Source organism: Pan troglodytes, chromosome 15 (genome assembly GCF_028858775.2).
Source record: "Pan troglodytes isolate AG18354 chromosome 15, NHGRI_mPanTro3-v2.0_pri, whole genome shotgun sequence".
Taxonomy (NCBI): domain Eukaryota; kingdom Metazoa; phylum Chordata; class Mammalia; order Primates; family Hominidae; genus Pan; species Pan troglodytes.
The window spans coordinates 29,616,046-29,632,088 of record NC_072413.2 but is presented as its reverse complement, the minus strand read 5'-3'; the positions used below and the strand labels follow the sequence as shown (position 1 = coordinate 29,632,088).

At 40.3% G+C, this 16,043-nt stretch overlaps 1 protein-coding gene across 14 annotated transcripts in view; it reads left to right on the top strand.

The window, feature by feature from the left end:
- HEATR5A (HEAT repeat containing 5A) overlaps positions 1-16,043 on the top strand; it is a 133,487-nt gene that overhangs the window by 43,023 nt on the left and 74,421 nt on the right. For all 14 annotated transcript variants that reach the window (XR_010151081.1, XM_063793293.1, XM_024348691.3 and 11 more), the window contains exons 12-14: positions 2,435-2,587; positions 5,503-5,602; positions 13,098-13,207. Coding sequence is in view for 13 of the 14 variants with exons in the window: in XM_063793293.1 (XP_063649363.1) it covers positions 2,435-2,587; positions 5,503-5,602; positions 13,098-13,207 (363 nt within the window). In the remaining variant the exon portion in view is untranslated. The remainder of the gene's footprint in view (positions 1-2,434; positions 2,588-5,502; positions 5,603-13,097; positions 13,208-16,043) is intronic.

Sequence of the window (16,043 nt, the reverse complement as noted above, 5' to 3'; positions counted from 1 at the left end):
TGAGCTCATGGAATTTTATATATTTATATGTTTTAATCACTTGCGATCATTATTCCTTTCAATCCTCAAATTGTCTCATCTTTGGTCATTGGGAGTCCCTTCAAGTTGGTTCATTTGTCCTTTTAACATGAACCTAGTATTCTTTGATAATGTGTTTTTGCATGCAAGATGTCCCAGGTTTTACACTACATTTTCTGCCTTAGGCTTGCCATCAGCCGTTTCTCCAAGGAGCCTTGATTCCTTTTGTAGGAAATGGAATTTTTTTTTTTTTTTTTTTAAGAGACAGGGTCTCACCATGTTACCCAGGCTGGAGTACAGTGGCACCATCATAGCTCACTGCAGCCTTGAATGCCAGGCTCAAGCAGTCCTCCTGCCTCGGCCTCATGAGTAGCTAGGACTATAGGTTTACACCACTACACTCAGCTAATTTTTAAATTTTTTTTGTAGAGATGTGATCTTGCTGTTTCCCCAGCTGATCTTGAACTCCAGAGCTCAAGTGATCCTCCTGTCTTGCCCTTCCAAAGTGCTTGGATTACAGGCATGGGCCACAGTGCCCAGCTGGGAATGATTTTTAGACAGCAATCTTAGTGCTTTGTTAATTTTTGCTTTGCATTTTAAACATGTCTTCTCTGTTTTTATCATTCCCTTTACCATTTATAATTTTCTTCATTATTTCACTGTGAACTAATGTAAACACAAAACATGTTCATTCCTTGAATGTAAGCTACACACTTAAACCTTTTTTGATACACTTCCCAGTTTATCTGATGCCATATTAAAAAACTTGGATTTATCTCCAGATTCCTCCATATCTTGTCTCTCTGTGGATGGCTCATAAAGTGTGCATGTATGTGTGTTGTGTTTGCTAGATACATTATAATTATTGTTATTTATTTATTTAAAGAAAGGATCTTGTTCTGTTGCAGTGGCAGTCAGACCATAGCTTGCTGCAGCCTTGATCTCTTGGGCTCAAATGATCCTCCTGCATCAGCCTCCCAAGTAGCTGGGACTATAGACATGTGCTACCACACCCAACTAACTTTTTACTTTTTTGTAGAAAGATTTCGGTATGTTGACCTGGCTGGTCTCAAATGCCTGGCCTCAAGCAATCCTTCAGCCTCGGCCTCTCAAAGTGCTGGGATTACAGGCATGACCCACTGTGCCCAGCTTTAAGCACTCTTCTGTGTATAAACTCATATACGCCTCAGAAACTGTCCTTTGAATAAAATACTATTATTCTCCCCATTTATGGATGAAGAAATTGAGGCAGAAAAAGGTTAAATAACTCATCCAGGTTTACACAACTAATAAGTGGATGAAGCCAGGATATTAATCTAGGCAGTCTCCCTCCAAAGCCAAATGCAGTTCTGAGCTATGGGTTTGGAACAGAAGAAAGACATACAGTCAGCAGAATGTGGGAGTAAGAAGTAGAGAGCGCTTACTGGAGAAGTTTAAAGTAACTCCAGAAATTTAAAGAAAAGTACCTGGGGAGAAAAGCTATGGGTTTGGGTTTTTAAAAAATTGATAATGTTATCATTGTATATTGTTTTGTATTATTATTGGGTTTGTGTCATGATTCCTTCAATTCATAAATGTTGCTCTGAAACCTTTTTTTAACAAAAAGTATTCTATTCAGACATTTTGTATCTGATTATTGACCTGGAACAAGTTGCTATCAGAAGTTAGCATTATTCTGAATATCAAGAATACAGATGGCTCACATCTGTAATTCCAGCACTTTGGGAGGCTGAAGTGGGTGGATTGCTTGAGCCCAGGAGTTCAGACCTGCCTGGGAAACATGGCAAGACCCCATCTCTACCAAAAAATACAAAAATTAGCTGGGCGTGGTGGCATGTACCTGTAATCCCAGCTACTCAGGAGGCTGAGCTGGAAGGATCACTTAAGCTCAGGGGGGTTGAGATTGAGATTGCAGTGAGCTGTGATCATGCCACTGCACTACTAAACTCCAGCCTGGGGGACAGAGAAAGAACCTGTATCAAAAAGCATGCAATGTTGTTTGTTACTATAATAATTGTACTTTGCATTTATGTGGTCCATTACAGCTTTTCAGAGTACTTTAAAGTGCATTCTATCATTTGGACCTGACAAGCCCTTAAAAACAAGCATTACAGTGGGCTTTAGCTTCATTTAATATGTAGATGAAACTGAGTCTCAAAGAGCACATAGCAGTAGTGGAGGAGCTGATACTAGAGCCCAGCCTGTACCATTAGTTCTTTGTTTTTCCTCTCTGTACTCCAGCACCTTCAGATAATAATTCATTCAGTAATAATTTGGAACCTGAAGATAAGAAAGGGGACAAAATATTGCAATAATGAATTAAAATGTTTAGGAGAGAAGTTGCTGCTTAATAATAGAGTTTTAAAGAGTGACAACCTTGGGTTCTCTTACAAGTGACAAGTTGAATAAATTACAGGTCCTGCAGTTGTTAGCCATCACCTTGCTCGAGTTCTGCTGTTGTGGAAGTGTGTCTTTCCACCATCTCCTAAAGATCTAGAAACAGAAAAGAGCCGAGGAGATTCGTTTACATGGCAGGTGACCCTGGAAGGACGAGCTGGTGCACTGTGTGGTAGGTTGGATTTAGTCTTTTCTCTCCCTTTCCTTTGGCTTTTTACCCACCCTTTGTCTTTAACATGTACTTGTATGTTTTATTTAACACAAGGCAGGGGGATATGCCACTAATGATTTTTTTTTTGTAACTGAACAAAAAAATTATAACCGATTAGTTGGTAATGATAACTGGTGTATGTTATAATAAACCAGATTTGAGAGTTCTTAAGATACATGTTTTATTAGGTCCAATCCAGTTAAAACTGCCAACATTGTTTTGTCTTAGGTGAGCATTCATTCCTCTTTTCAGAAATACTAAGGTTTGGTTTAATTACCAGTAAGAATCGTTTCCATTTAGCCTATGCAGTTGACCCTTGAACAGCATGGAGGTTAGGGATGCCAATGCGCCTCGAAGTCAAAAATCTGTGTCTGGCTTTTAACTCCCCAAAAATGTATCTAATATCCTACTGTTGACCAGAAGCCTTACTGATAACATAAATGGTCAATTACCACTTTTTTTTTTTTTTTTTTTTGAGATAGGGTCTCACTGTTGCCCAGGCTAGAATGTTGTGGTGTGAACACAGCTCACTGCAGTCTTGGCCTGCTGGGCTAGTGATCCTCTCACGTCAACCTCCCAAGTAGCTGAGACCACAGGTGCATGCCACCATGCCCAGCTAATTTTTAAATTTTTTGTAGAGATGGAGTTTCACTATGCTGCCCAGGCTGGTCTCGAACCCCTGACCTCAAGCAGTCCTCCCACCTCAGCCTCCCAAAGTGTTGGGATTACAGGCGTGAGTCACCACACCCAGCCCCACATATTTTGTATGTTGTATATATTATATACTGTATTCTTGAAGTAAGCTAGAGAAAAGAAAAAGTGTTATTAAGAAAATCATAAGGAAGAGAAAATATATTTACTATTCATTACACAGAAGTAGATCATCATAAAGGTCTTCATCCTCATCATCTTTATGTTGAGAAGGCAGAGGTAGGGGTTGATCTACTTCTCTCACTGGGGGCAGATGCAGAAGAGGTGGAGCAGGTGGAAGGGGAGGCAGGAGAGGTAGGCACACTCGGTGTGGCATCTGTTGAAAAAAACCTATGTATAAATAGACCCTTGAAGTTCACATTTGTGTTGTTCAAGGGTCACCTGTATATGAAAGTTGTACCTTCTACAGTATGTAGACTGTTAAAAGTAATGTTTCAGCCGGGTGCTGTGGCTCACGCTTGTAATCTCAGCACTTTGGGAGGCTGAGGTGGGCGGATCACCTGAGGTCAGGAGTTCGAGACCAGCCCAGCCAACATGGTGAAACCCCGTCTCTACTAAAAATACAAAAAAATTAGCCAGATGTGGTGGCGGGCACTTGTAATCCCAGCTACTTGGGAGGCTGAGACAGGAGAATCGTTTGAACCCGAGAGGCAGAGGTTATAGTGAGTTGAGAACGCGCCATTGCACTCCAGCCTGGACAACAAGAGTGAAACTCCGTCTCGGAAAAAAACAAAAAAGTAATGTTTCACCATGAAGGGTGAGATCCCTGGAAAGACATGGAAGCATTGATTTTGGTTTTGTTTATTCATGGCATTTTTACTGTTAAAGAAAAACCACTTTTGAAATTGATCTTGGCCAGGCTCAGTGGCCAATCCCAGCATTTTTGGAGGCCGAGGTGAGTGGATTGCTTGAGCTCAGGAGTTCAAGACCAGCCTGGACAACATGGTGAAATCCTCTCTCTACAAAAAATACAAAAATTAGCCAGACATGGTGGTGCATGCCTGTAGTCTGGGGTGGGAGGATTACCCGAGCGTGGGAGGTGGAGGCTTCAGTGAGTTGTGGTTGCACCACTGTATTCCAGCCTGGGAACAGTGAGATTCTGTCTCAAAGCGTCCAGGGGTGTGGGAGGTGGGGGCGGGAGGGAAGGAGGGAGGGAGGAAGGGAGAGAGAGAGAGAGAGAGGGAGAGAGAGAGTGAAAGAGAGAAAAGAATTGATCAGTCTGACTTTGTTTTTTTGTTTTTGAGACGGAGTTTCACTCTTGTTGCCCAGGCTGGAGTGCAGTGGCATGATCTTGGCTCACCACAACCTCTGCCTCCCGGGTTCAAGCAATTCTCCTGTCTCAGCCTCCTGAGTAGCTGGGATTACAGGCATGCGCCACCATGCTCAGCTAATTTTGTATTTGTAGTAGAGATGGGGTTCTCCATGTTGGTCAGGCAGGTCTCAAACTCCCAACTTCAGGTGATCCGCCCTCCTCAGCCTCCCAAAGTGCTGGGATTACGGGTGTGAGCCACTGCGCCTGGCCCAGTCTGACTTTAAAATACTCATCTTATTCTACATACAAAGTAATTCATTATAGAAAGTTATTTATTCCAGATGCCATGTCTCAATCCTATAATCCTAGCACTTTGGGAGGCCCAGGCAGACAGATCAATCACTTGAGGCCAGGACTTCGAGACGAAGCCTGGCCAACATGGTGAAACCCCTTCTCTTCTAAAAATACAAAAATTATCCAGGAATGGTAGCACACACTATTTGTTTCAGATAACATCTGTAAAAACCTAACATGTTGACTTGAAAGTCAGTGTGATTCCACGGAACTAGTTGTAGAGCTGGCAAACTTGAGAGTCTAAGCTGGTTTTTTTTTTTTTTTTTTTTTTGCTTCTAAGCTTGAGGGCTGAGTAAAAGTAAAACCCTAGAACAGCAGCATTTTGTGAATTATGGTTATTGCTCCGTCTTAGTACTCCTAGAGAGTTGTTGTTGTTTTTTTAAGTATGATTAGGAGTAGAAGGCACTATATACCTTTTTATACTAGAGTTTCAAGAATTTTTTTATTTTAGCAAATTGCTTTATTACTCTAATAACAATGCTAATGTTGTACCATAATCAAATGTGCCTTTCATGGTTGATTACAGTATACCCAAGTAAAAGTCTGTTTTCCTTTTCAGCTATCAAGAGCTTTGTTTCCCACTGTGGTGATCTTCTTACTGAGGAAGTAATTCAGCGTCTTCTTCCACCACTTCCTTGTGCTGTGGATTTGCTAACTCAGTAAGGATCGACTGTTTAGATTTGGTAAAATTTTCTAAGAGGAATTAGTTGCCCTCTGATTATGTAATATTCCTTAAGTACATTAATAAGGCAAATTTCTGTAGTTGGTGAATGATTTTATGGAGGAAGGCAATCAGTTAGTTATATGATTTTTTTTTTTAGGCTAGGATCTTGAAAGAAATTACATATTAAAAGGGAAGGAAAATTTTAGGGGAATAATCTACCTTACATACAGGCAGATTTAATGAGAAATTAACTATTAAGCCTCTTAACCTTTTCAGGTATGCATTTTATTGGTTTGTTAGAGTATTCTGTGTTCGTGAGAACCAGATGCTTCTAACAGTTTCAGTTTTTTGTTTGTTTATATTTTTCATAAGTTTGAGTTATACATATATGATTAGAACATATAGCGAAAAGCCAGTATATAATGTGAGCACTTGTAATTTCCAAATTAATAAAACATGTGAAAGTTCTTTGAAAAAAGCATCTAATGATTAACACTTTATATATACAGAAAATACATTTAAGGTATGGCTTATAAGGTATAATAATAAAATGTGCACTTGTGAATCCAACACAGCCTGAGCAGGGGTTTGTGACTGTTTCTTCTGAAGGACCAGATAGTAAATACTTTAGGATATACAGACTATGAAGTCTGTGTTGCAGCTACTCAACTCTCTCATTGTAGCTCAAAAGCAGTCACAGATAATAGGTGAATGAATGAATGAATGTGGCTGTGTTCCAATATAACTTTATTTACAAAAACAGGCAGTGGGTCATAATTTGGCTACCACTGGACTAGAGCATTAATGATACTATTGAAGGTGTCTGTGTGCCCCTCTCCAGCACCATTCTTTGTGCCTTCCTTTAGAAGCAACCACTAATCTGAATTTTATAGTTGTCATTTCCTTGCCTTTTAAAAAAGTTTATCACATATTTTTGTTTCTTAAAATAGTACATTGTTTAGGTTTGTTTGGTTTTGATCAGGCAAAAATTACTGTCCTGTTTCTGGGACTTGCTTTTGTTATTCAACATTATGTTTCTAAGTTTTACCTATGTTTTAAGTTCATTCATTTTTGTTGCTGTATAATATTTAATTGTGTGAATATACAACAACATATTGATTCTCTTGTCAATGGACTTCTGGGTTGTTTCCAATTTTCTGCTTTTAAAGCTTATGGTAATAATGTGACCATTTGTACTCAAGCTGTTTAAGTCTCTAGGGTATGTACCTAGTAGTGAAATTGCTATGCTAAAATGTATTTTTATGTTCAACTTCAGAAAATAAACCAAATTATTTTTCAGTGTTCTTCTGTATTTCTACCAATAGTGTAAGTATCCTTTGACCCACTTTTTCACCAACACTTACTCAGATATCAATTCTACCCCATCCAATAGGTATAAAATGGTATCTCATTATGGTTTTAATTGTATATCGGTTTCCTGACGGTTTAAGTATAATTTTATATGTTTGTTTTTTCTCAGTATTTCCCTACCCCATCCTATAAAATGCCTATTCATTCATATCTTTAACCTATTTTTCTTTTAGGTTGTCTTTTTGTTATTGATTTATAAGAAATTCTTCCTTTTTTTTTTTTTTTTTTTTGAGACGGAGTCTCGCTCTGTCACCCAGGCTGGAGTGCAGTGGTGCAATCTCGGCTCGCTGCACCTCCGCCTCCCGGGTTCACACCATTCTCCTGCCTCAGCCTCCCGAGTAGCTGGGACTACAAGTGCCTGCCACCACGCCTGGCTAATTTTTTGTATTTTTAATAGAGATGGGGTTTCACCATGTTAGCCAGGATGGTCTCGATCTCCTGACCGTTATCCGCCTGTCTCGGCCTCCCAAAGTGCTAGGATTATAGGCATGAGCCACCATGCCCGGCCTTTTTTTTTTTTTTTTTGAGATAGAGTCTTACACTGTCACTCAGGCTGGAGTGCAGTGGCGCGATCTCCGGTCACAGCAACCTCCGTCTCCCGGGTCCCCGTTCAAGAGATTCTTCTGCCTCAGCTTCCTGAGTAGCTGGGATTACAGGCATGCACCACCATACCCAGCTAATTTTTGTATTTTTAATAGAGATGGAGTTTCACCATGTTGACCAGGCTGGTCTCAAACTCCTGACTTCAGGTGATAAACCCACCTCGGCCTCCCAAAGTGCTGGGATTACAGGCATGAGCCACTGCGTCAGGCCATTTTTGGGTTTTTTTTTTTTTTTTTTTGAGACAGTTTTGCTCTGTTGCCCAGGCTGGAGTGCATTTGTGTGATCTCCACTCACTGCAATCTCCACCTCCTGGTTTCAAATTATTCTCCTGCTTCGGTCTCCCCAGTAAGGGATTATAGGCATGCACCACTACGCCTGGCTAATTTTTGTGTTTTTAGTAGAGACAGGATTTTGCCATGTTGGCCAGGCTGGTTTTGAACTTCTGGCCTCAAGTGATCTGCCTGCCTCAGCCTCCCAAAGTGCTGGGATTACAAGCATGAGCCACCACGCTCAGCCTTTTTTGTTGTTTGTGAGACAGGGTCTCGCTCTGTCACCTAGGCTGGAGTGCAGTGGCGTGAACATGGTTCACTGCAGCCCCAGGCTCCCAGGCTTAAGTGATCCTCCCAGGCTTAAGTGATCCTCCCACGTAAGCCTCCCAAGTAACTGGAACTACAGGTGTGCACCACCACACCCAGCTAATTTTTTACTTTTTTGTAGACACAGGGCCTCACTATGTTGCCTAGACTGGTCTCAAATTTCCAGGCTCAAGCGATCTTCCTGCCTCAGCCTCCCAAAGTGCTTAGATTATCTTGTGAGTCACCATGCCTGGCCTACATATTTCTGAGACTATTCTTTAGCTGTTCATTAAAATATTAAAAATGTCTTCTAGTTTTTTATTAATAAACATTTATTATTTTAATGTCAAATGTATTAATCTTTTACTCTTTGGTTAGTACTTTTTTTCTTTTTGTTTAAAAATTCTTCCTGGCTGGGAGCAGTGGCTCATGCCTGTAATCCTAGTGGTTTGGGAGGCTGAGGTGAGAGGATTGCTTGAGGTCAGGGATTTGAGACCAGCCTGAGCAACATAGTGAGGTCTCATCTCTACCAAAATAAATAAATAAATAAATAAATAAATAGAGTCAGATGTACTGATGCTCACTAGTAGTCCTAGCTACACAGGAGGCTGAGGCGGGAATGACTGCTTGAGCACCTCAATTCAAGGCTATAGTCTTGATTACGCCACTGCTCTCCAGCCTGGATGACAGAGCGAGACCCCAGTTCCAAAAAAAAAGAAGTCTTCCTTACTGCAAAGTTATATTTTCTTATATTTCTCTCTGAAGTGTTTGAAGGTTTATCTTTCATATTTAAGTCATCTGGAACCGATTTTTCTATTTGGAGTGAGCTAGGGATCTGTCTTAATCCATTTGTGCTGCTATGCTGCTATCACAAAATACCTGAGGCTGGATAATTTATTAAAAAACGGACACTTATTTCTAACAGTTCTGGAGGCAGGAGTCTGAGATCAAGACACCAGCAGATTGGGTGTCTGATGAGAGCCTGCTGTTTACCTCCAAGATGGCACTTTGTTGCTACATTCTCTAGAGGGGAGGAACTCTGTGCCTTCTTCATCTGGCAAAGGGATAGAAGGGCAAAAAAAAGGGCCAAACTCCCTCCGTGAACCCTTTTATAATGACATTAATCCATTTGTGAGGGCTTTGCCTTCATGACCTGAACACCTACCAAAAGGCCCTACCTCCCAGCAGTACTGCATTGAGGATTAAGTTTCTAATACATGAATTTTGGAGGACACATTCAGACCATAGCAGGATTCAATTTCATTTTCTTTTTAAATGTGGATAACAAACTGTCCCATACTTTACTAAAAAAATCCATACTTCCTTCAATGATTGCCATTCACTTCTGTCATGTATTATATTCTCATTTATGCATGATCTATGCCTGTGCTCTCTATTGGTGTGTTTATTTATATGCCAACACGTTATCTTTATAATAAATTTTGTATGTTAGATTAAGCCTTTTGACCTTACTCCTCTTTAGACATATTTTGGCCCTTCATGCACTTTTGATCTTCTATTGAAATTTTATTTGGGGCTGGGCACAGTGGCTCATACTATAATCCTAACATTTTGTGAGGCTGAGGTGGGTGGATCATTTGAGGTCAGAAGTTCAAGACCAGCCTGGCCAACATGGTGAGACCCCGTCTGTACTTAAAAAAAAAAAAAAAAAAAAAATTAGCTGGGCATAGTGGCACATGGCTGTAATCCCAGCTACTCAGGAGGCGGAGGCAGGAGAATAGTCTGAAACGAGGAGACAAGAGGTCATAGTGAGCCAAGATCATGCCACTGCACTCCAGCCTGGGTAACAGAGACTCCATCTCAAAAAATAAATAAATAAATAAGATAAATTTTATTTGAGATTGCATTGAATCTGTGGATAAATTTGAAGATAATTCATAGTTTTATAATACCTCTGAACATGATACCTCTTTACTATTATTGAGGTATTTTACAAAGTTTAAATTTTTTTCTAAATAAAGGTCTTATAAGTCTTTTTAAAAAATTTACTCCCAGGTTCTTTGTATTTTTGTTGTGATTATTAAATAAATGGGTATATAGTGTATATAGTCTGTTTATTGCTGCCGTATAAAAATGTATTTGATTTTGTATCTGACCACCTTACTGAATTTTGTCCTATCAAACATTTATTTGTAGATTCATCTGGATTTTTCCTTTTACAATATTGTTTCTCTCTTCCTTATGTGCTAACTTTATTAGATAACTGCCATTTGAAACTAAATAGGGTTAAATAAAGGGAATGCTTTTCATGTTTTACTGATAGGATGGTGTTTGCTCCAGCTTTTTTAGTAGATACTCTATCAGATTAAGAGAGTAACCTCCTATTCCTAGTTTGGTTTGGTGAAAGTTTCTTAAAATGAATGGGTTTTACACCCCTACCATTGGTGCAAGCCTAGTCTCAGATCCTTGTGTTGGCATTGATATTTGTGTTCCTACTCTAGTTTCAGCTTATGTCTTGTTTCAGTTTTTTAAATGTATGTTTGCTTGCTTTTATTGGCATAGGGGCTGGTTGGCCTCAGAAAAGTCTCTTTCTGTAAGTCTAACAATGCAAATTATCTTTTATCCTGATAAAAGATTTATTTATACTTAATTTATACTTACCTAAGTAAGTAGCAGGAAGGCCGTGCAGGGACTATAATCTGCCCTCCTAATGAAAGCAGAAACCAATAAAAATGCTTTTCTAAATTCTTACTTTGTTTTATTCATCTTTTTTTAAAAAATGCACATACACTTCTCTGAACTAAATTTTATTATAGTTAAAATAAGTGAACATTGCAGGATATTTAGAAATATAATTTCCTAACATCTTGTGAATATGATTGCAAGACTTTTTGTATGTTAGCTATTTATTTCTAATCTGGCCTTAGAGAAATATAAAAATGCAGTAGATTTATTCTTAACTTTGGTAACTAAAAAATTCTACTGAAACAGAGGTTTTTGTTTTTGTTTTGAGACACTATTTCAGTCTGTCGCCCGGGATTGAGTGCAGTGGCGCAGTCATAGCTCACCGTATCCTCAAACTCCTGGGCTCAAGCGATCATCTGGCCTCAGCCTCCCAAAGTGCTGGAATTACAGGCCTGAGCCACCATGCCTGGCCTTACCCAGGTGTTACAATTATGTTTGCTAAGTAGTATTTACCAAGCTGAAAGATACTAAATGGAAACAACATTTTAAAATATTCAGTGATAAGTCAATAGATAACTCTCCTTTCTTCTAGAGACTAGAAATAGCAAGCATTAGTTTTCTAGAAAGTACAGTTGGCCAGGCATGGTGGCTCATGCCTGTAATCGCCACACTTTAGGAGGCCGAGGTGGGTGGATTACTTGAGCTCAGGAGTTTCAGACCAGCCTGGGCAACATGGTGAAACCCCATCTCTACAAAAAATACAAAAATTAGCCAGACATGGTGGCCCACACCTGTGGTCCCAGCTGCTTGGGAGGCTAACGTGAGAGGATCACTTGAGCCCAGGAGATTGAGGCTGCAGTGAGCTGAGATCACGCCACTACACTCCAGCCTGGGCGACAGAGCAAGACCCTGTCTCGACAACAACAACAAAAAAAGTACAGGCTGGGCATGCTGGCTCATGCCTGTATCCCAGCACTTTGGGAGGCCGAGGTGGGTGGATCACGAGGTCAGGAGATCAAGACCATCCTGGCTAACATGGTGAAACCCCATCTCTACTAAAAATACAAAAAATTAGCCAGGCGTGGTGGCACGTGCCTGTAGTCCCAGCTAGTCAGGAGGCTGAGGCAGGAGAATGACTTGAACCCAGGAGGTGGAGGTTGCAGTGAGCCAAGATCGCGTCACTGCACTCCAGCCTGAGCAACAGAGCAAGACTCCGTCTCGGAAAGCAAAATAACAAAACAAAAAAGAAAGTACAAATGACTCAACATTGCCAGAATTTCTTAGAGAACCAGGAAACCTCATGCCATAACAGTTTAGCAGATTTATTCTAGTGACATAATAAAAGTAATTTCATTAAACTTCTGTATTGCTAAGGATGAAAACCATACTCTAGTTGATAATATACCTTGTTAAAAGTAGTAGTCCTGGCCGGGTGCAGTGGTTCACACCTGTAATCCCAGCACTTTGGGAGGCTGAGGTGGGTGGATCACGAGGTCAGGAGTCCAAGACCACCCTGGCCAATATGGTAAAACCCCATCTCTACCAATAATACAAAAATTAGCCAGGCATGGTGGTGCGCACCTGTAGTCCCAGCTATTCGGGAGGCTGAGGCAGAAGAATTGCTTAAACTCGGGAGGCGGAGGTTGCAGTGAGCCAAGATCATACCACTACCACTCCAACCTGGGTAACAGAGTGAGACTCCATCTCAAAACAAACAAACCAAAAACAGTAGTAGTCCTTTAGCAAATGTTTGTTAAATGAATGAGCATTGGTAAAGTGATGTCTTAACACCAATAGGAAAGGTGAACAGAAGATAAAGAAGAGTACATGAAAATGAAAGGAGAGAGTGTGAAGAAAGATCATATTTTGTGGCCAGGTGTGGTGGCTTGGGCCTGTAATCCCAGCACTTTGGGAGGCTGAGGCGAGAGGATTGCTTGAGCCCATGAGTTTGAAACCAGCCTGGGCAACACGACAAAACCCATCTGTACCAAAAATACAAAATAAAATTAGCCAGGCATGGCAGTGCAACCCTGTAGTTCCCAGCTACTCAGGAATCTGAGGTGGGAGAATGGTTTGAGCCCAGAAGACAGAGGTTGCAGTGAGCCAAGATCATGCCACTGCATCCCAGTCTGGGCTACAGAGCTGGACCCTGTCTCAAAAAATAAAAGTAAAGCAGCACTAATGTTTGTTAATAAGATACATAGCTAATTTATATGTTAAGATATTAAGCTGTCAATTTTTGTATATTGTTATATAACTTAACCACATAAGATACACTTTTTCTTTTATTTTAAGGCTTTCTTCAATACTAAAAATGTATGGAAGTCCTTTGAAAACACCGTCAGTGGTTTATAGACAAAGACTTTATGAACTGTTGATTTTATTACCTCCTGAGACCTATGAAGGTATGTGCCTTAGACCAAAATGTTTTTTTGTTTGTGGCTAGTATGGTTTCTGGAACAATAGTTATTGTCACTCATTAAATATTTAAATGAATTATAATGGCGGTTATTTAGTGCCTTGTTTCTAGGAGGTTTAGGGAGTTCAGTCCTAATCCATGTGTTCACCATCTTATAGTAAAAAAAAACATTCGGGGTTTTGTTTTTGTTTTAATTTTTTTTGAGACAGGGTCTCACTCTCTTACCCAGGCTGGTATGCAGTGGTATGCAATCATGGCTCACTTCAGCCTTGGGCTCAAATGACCCTCCAACCTCAGCCTCCCGGGTAGCTGGGACTACAGGCACACCACCACGCCCAGCTAGTTTTTTGTATTTTTGTTAGAGACAGCGTTTCGCCATGTTGCCCAAGCTGGTCTCGAATTCCTGGGCTCAAGCAATTCTCCTGCCTTGGCCTCCCAAAGTGCTGGGATTATAGGTGTGGGCTATTGAGCCCAGCCTAAAATACTTTTTTTTAAAAAACCTCCTTCTTAAGGCCAGGCACTGTGTTAGAAATTGTATCTATTATATCTCATTTATCCTAGGATGATACAGTGAGCTAGTTACATTTTTCTTATTTGACAGATAAAGGTTTAGGTTACAAAACCAACTCAAGAACACATACCAGATAAAGAGTGGAATCAGGATTGAAACATAAGTTTGCCTCATGCTGTGCTGCTGCCTTTTCTAAGTAACCGATTTAGAGACTTAACAATCATAGCTTAGTGATATGTCTTATTCTTTGCCATCTATCAATTTAAAAGTTACTTGCTAGATATCTAGTAAAAAGCTGAGAGATAATTTCTATATTCCACAGCTCAGATAACTGTTGCGTTGTGACAAAAGCAATTTCCTTCAGATTTTTACAATAGTATCTTGAAATTTATTTTCAGACTAAAATAAACTTTTTTTTTTTTTTTGTAGACAGAGTTTTGCTCTGTCCCCCAGGCTGGAGTGCAGTGGCGTGATCTCGGCTCACTGAAACCTCTGCCTCCTGTGTTCAAACGATTTTCCTGCCTCAGCCTCCGGAGTAGCTGGAACTACAGGCATGCGCTACCATGCCTGGCTAATTTTTTTGTATTTTTAATAGAGACGGGGTTTCACCATGTTGGCCAGCCTGGTCTCAAACGCCTTACCTCATATGATCCATCCTCCTCAGCCTCCCAAAGCGCTGGGATTACAGGTGTGAACTCCTGACCTCAGGTGATTCACCCTCCTTGGCCTCCTAAAGTTCTAGGATTGGAGGCATAAGCCACTGTGCCCAGCCAAAAGGACTGCTGCTCAACTCTTCAATAAACATTTAGGAATACAAGAATCTCGACTTAAAATCTACAGTGTATCTTCTGATAAATAATGGAAGTCTTTTTTTTTTTTTGAGACGGGGCCTCACTCTGTCAGCCAGACTGGAGTGCAGTTGTGTGATCATGGCTCACTGCAGCCTCGACCTCCCAGGCTCAAGTCATCCTCCCACCTCAGCCTCCCAAGTAGCTGGGACTGCAGGTGTACACCACCACTCCCAGCTAGTTTTTTTTTTTTTTTTTTTTGTCATTTATAGAGATGAGGTCTTGCTGTGCTGCCCAGGTTGTTCTCAAATTTCTGGGCTTAAGTGATCCTCCCACCTCAGCCTCTCAAAGTGTTGGGATTACGGTCATGAGCCACTGGGCCTGGCCTGATAATGTAAGTCTTACCCTTAAAAAAACTTGAATTAGAGGAAAAAGTCTTGAAGTCTTCTACTTTTTTTTTTTTAACTTGGATTTTCTCAGAATTGGAGTTTGGAAATGCAATCAGGAGTCCTAAAGGATATATTTCAAATCAGTTCCACAGTGTTCATTAGGAGACAGTCAGGACTTACTATGAACTTCTGGAAGAAACAAACTCTAGGCCAGGTACATTGGCTCACACCTATAATCCCAGCACATTGGGAGGCTAAGACAAATGGATCATTTGAGGTCAGGAATTCGAGACCAGCCTGGCCAACATGGTGAAATCCCATCTCTACTAAAAATACACAAAATAATTAGCTGGGCATGGTGGCACATGCCTGTAGTCCCAGCTACTTAGGAGGCTGAGGCAGGAGAATCGTTTGAACCTGGGAGACAAAGGTTGCAGTGAGCCGAGATCGTGCCACTGCACTGCAGCCTGGGTGGCAGAGTGAGATTCCATCTCTAAATAAATAAATAAATAAAGTTCTGATTTTATTGGTTCCTCCAATGTGTTGTCAAAGAGTCAGTTTCTAGGACATAGTAAGAAATTGCTTTTGCCACGTGGAATGTATTTAAGAATTGAAATAACTTTTCTTCATGACTATCCAGCAGATGTAGATTTAGAGTCTTAGAGTGACTTAGTTTTCCGAAGGATTGGAGTAAAAATTGAGTTCTTAGTTTTTATTTCCTGTCTTAGTTTTGGTATGGATTTATTTTCAAATATCTTAATATTCTCTACATTGAAAATAACTCATCAGCAAGTTAGTGATGCATTTTTATACAAAAGCTTATTTGCATTTCAAAATTATCTTAATTATTTTTAGGTACTTTTTCCAGGGACAGTTGGGAAAGTAATCACTTTTAACTGAGAAGCAGAGATTTTCTACTGTTTTCACACATAGCCATAGAAACAAGCATACCTTGTATATTGTACTACCAACAGAATTATTTTGCTGAGTGTCATATACTGGTAACTAAACTTAGACATTCCTTTGAGCAACTGTCATTTGCTCAGTCATTATGACTTCACTGATCCCTGTCCACTCTTCCTAATTCCTGTATGTAATCTCTTCTTCCCTAAATTTAACAGTGCTTTTGTTTTT